Here is a 3646-nt window from a genome sequence, read left to right as displayed (position 1 = left end):
CGTGTTTATAAACATTTATTACTTATTTTACTTTTTGCTGTTAAGGATTATACCATCGTATTTCTGTTGGAACCACTTCATGGCATCTTCCTTAGTCAAACGATGGGGGAACCCAACCTTGCCAGTCTTACGTCTTCTGTGTGCTACATTGAATCCTAGAAAAAAAAAACATTATGTTAGAAATATTCATTACTTTAATTTATAATACACATTTCAAAAATATATGAAAATAATTTGGAAGTATGTGAATGAGCACAGAATAACTGGATTTTGATATATAATATCTGCTTGACAACTTGCTTGACGCAAAACAAAAATACTATTGATGACCCTGTCTTAGCATGCTCCTAAATACTAAAGGCATCATACTATTTTATTGTTCCTTAGCACTATAGAGAACAATTACAAAATAATTCTCCTGTTGAGTTAAGTTTGTTTTGGCACATAATTTACAGAGTAATAAATAATTAATCATTACTCTTGAACATATGTGCTGATTTGTAACCTTAAGTAAAAGTTTATATTTTTGATAACTTTTATTATAAAAAATTAAACAGTCAAATCAAATAGTTTGATATAGCCCTAAAAAGCGTGTAGTTAATTTTTTTTAATTGATGGATCAGAATCTTATGTATCTATATGTATCTATGAAAGATTTTTTTGAAAGAAGCTATTATAAGCAATACATATAGACTTTTTATAAAATAGCTTCCAGTAGTTAAAAACATTATCTTATACCTGTCTATTTCTGATCACTAAAATAATAGTTATTAAAGTGGATTTTTTATATATTTAAGATTGATTGAGCCGAGATGGCCCAGTGGTTAGAACGCGTGCATCTTAACCGATGATTTCGGGTTCAAACCCAGGCAAGCACCACTGAATTTTCATGTGCTTAATTTGTGTATATTATTCATCTCGTGATCGGCGGTGAAGGAAAACATCGTGAGGAAATCTGCATGGGTTGCGGTTTAGTAATCTGCTCCAGGAGCGGGGGGTAGAGGGGCTGTGGGGAAGTATATGAGTATTCTCCCTATGCTCTGGTACGATTCCCATCATGCGAATTTGCTTCATTCTTGAGATATTGGCAAAAACTAATGATATAATTCTAACCTCAAATCAGGCTATTTATTAACAATTTCGAAACTCAGTGGCCTTCGGTTTCTTAAAAAACACTCTAGGGGTAAGTCCAACAAGACCATATTGAATCAGAGTTAACAGAGTCGGTTTTGTGTCAATTTTATACAATCAAATGTATAAATCTAAGCTTTCTAGCAAAATCATAGAAATAAATCACAACAAACAAAATGAGCACTCATTCGAAATACGCGAGTCAAAAAGAAACAACGAACGACATATTTAAATATGAATAACGTCAAAACACATTCGTGATATTTGACACATTCATTTAGCGTTTTGACATATGACAAGCACCTTATGTATATTGCATCCTTGTCGAACTTATACAAAATAGTTACTTATCCTGCTCTTATAGTAATATCACGATCTATTTGACATATTTCCGCGTGTATAGGTTATGATAGTTTTTCTTAATTTTCTCGAAAATGGTGCAGTTTCGCAGGACGCGAGTGATATTGTTGTAATCAGGGACCAAAATCGTGGAGGATTATTCTAAACCCAACCCGTGGAATATGCTCCAAGCCTTCTCCTCAAAGGGGGAGGATATTTAACAAAGTGCTTCCAGTTTTTTCGCAGGAATAGAGCCCATTCACATTCAAGAGTATGCAATCAAAATTAATTCTTTGTCACCAATATAATTCACTTTACAGAAATTGTTTGGTTATTTTTTCAATAATTTGATATAATTAACATATAATAGGACCACAGATATCAGTTTACTGATTATTGGCACTGACATCATAAGAAATATGACCTTAAATTCATACATTCAATTATATTTATGTAACAATTCTGATTACATTTTATTAATATTTACATTAGCAGCCTGTAAATTCCCCACTGCTGGGCCTTAGCCCAGAAAACTGGAAGCACTTTGTTAAATAATGTAATTCAAACAATAATTGTACAATGTAAAAACTCACCTGGCCTTCCAAGAACGACGTAGAAGTCGAGACCATAGATACCAATAGAAGGATCATATTTGATACCCAAGTCAATGTGCTCCTGAATACCGAAACCAAAGTTACCCGTCGCTGAGAAGTTGTCGCGTCTCAACTCGTATTCCCTCACCTAAGAGAAAATAAATCAGTTTCTTATTTTTATTCATATAAAAATAATTTTAGAAAAGAATAACATTTTGAGTAGGCATTTGTTATTTCACTGAGTAATCTGAACAGTAGATAATTAGTGTCCAGAAGTTGCAATAGGAAATATTACTATTGCATGAATTTACAAAGAAAACACTATCAAAGATGTCTCTTGAACAATTCATGCATTTATTTAGCTACACTTAATATTTGATGATTGATTTCAATGACCCTTTACCATTACACCATTTAAACAGACAGCAATGGAGCCAAGTTTATTAATGCTTGATTGTAGTCTAAGAAATATTCGCAAACAAAATAAATAAAATAAGCTGATAATTACTCATTTCAATTTAAGCTGAGAAAAGATATATGAAAGTCATACTTTTAATCCTCTTTCAAGGATCTCCTCGGCCTTAGCACCGCGGACAGTGCAGTGAACTGCAATTTTTTCATTACGACGGATACCAAAAGATCTGACAGTGTAACGGGCCTTGGAGAAAACGGGCTGTTGACCAGTTAACTGTTCCAACACCTGAAATAAAGTGGGAAATATAATTAAATTCTGTGCATCTTTAACTTTTGGAACTAAAACTTTATAAAAATGCAATTTATGTAATTTTCATATTTGTAAATAATTTTAATTTGTTTAAGAATGATTTTTTGATCAATGTTCTTTCTGTAAGTATTTTAGGTAGTAAAGTGTGAAGTACCTAAAAGTTGCAATTTGAAATAAATAATGTTGCATGAAAATATAATGACAACACAATTATATGTTTCTGTAATTTTTCATGCCAAATTTGCTTGTAGCTGTGTTTATTATATGGGTTATTTCTTTGGATATATTTTAATAAAAACACTTAAAAGTGTGAATTACATTCAAGCAACAACTATATGAAAAGTTTAAGGTTATCCTAATGAACTAGATCTCTATAACACATTCACACAGAATGTAGTTTGAATAATATTTAAATAAACAATATACCTTAGCAGCACGTGTCAGTCTGTCACCAGATTCACCAACACAGATGTTCAAACAGAGTTTTCTTATGTGCAGATTCCGCATAACATTTTTAGAGTTGTCTTTCGGAATCTTTTTCTCCTTCTTATCCTTTTTAAGGGCAGGATTTGCAGGCGGTGGTACACGCTGAAAACCATATTTCCAATTACGATTATCACTTAAAACTCAAATACAAAATTAACACAATCTACTGTTCAAGAGCGATTAGGTTAGGTCACAATATAAAGGTTTTAACTCGCGAAATCTTCAAAATAACCCTGAATTATAAAATTAAAGGCAATATTAATAATAAATATTGGATATTGAACATATTAACTACATAAAATTCACTGATTAAAATAGATAACATTAGCGGATTAATTCAAAACACCTACCGCCATGATTACAAATTTTTGAA

The 3646-nt window shown here is 31.8% G+C and overlaps 1 protein-coding gene across 1 annotated transcript; it reads right to left on the bottom strand.

Moving 5' to 3' along the window:
• Window positions 1–3646, bottom strand: LOC125070031 (60S ribosomal protein L11). Its single transcript, XM_047679701.1, has 5 exons — window positions 3624–3646; window positions 3214–3375; window positions 2614–2763; window positions 2064–2211; window positions 1–155 (listed from the first exon to the last, which is right to left on the bottom strand). The coding sequence occupies exons 1-5, from the start codon at window positions 3627–3629 to the stop codon at window positions 28–30; spliced, it is 594 nt and encodes a 197-aa protein (XP_047535657.1). The 5' UTR covers window positions 3630–3646; the 3' UTR covers window positions 1–27.

The sequence above is a fragment of the Vanessa atalanta genome, chromosome 16 (assembly GCF_905147765.1).
Source record: "Vanessa atalanta chromosome 16, ilVanAtal1.2, whole genome shotgun sequence".
In the NCBI taxonomy this organism is placed as follows: Eukaryota; Metazoa; Arthropoda; class Insecta; order Lepidoptera; family Nymphalidae; genus Vanessa; species Vanessa atalanta.
Note: the sequence above shows the minus strand (reverse complement) of the source record. Positions and strands in the feature narration are given on the sequence as shown.

What these genes read in the sequence shown, in the direction of transcription:
- LOC125070031 (XM_047679701.1), bottom strand. An exon ending in TCCTTGAAAGAGGATTAAAA is followed by an intron (nt 2,212 to 2,613) that starts GTATGACTTTCA and finishes ATTTTCTCTTAG; the next exon opens with GTGAGGGAATACGAGTTGAG. An exon ending in CGTCGTTCTTGGAAGGCCAG is followed by an intron (nt 156 to 2,063) that starts GTGAGTTTTTAC and finishes TTTTTTTTCTAG; the next exon opens with GATTCAATGTAGCACACAGA.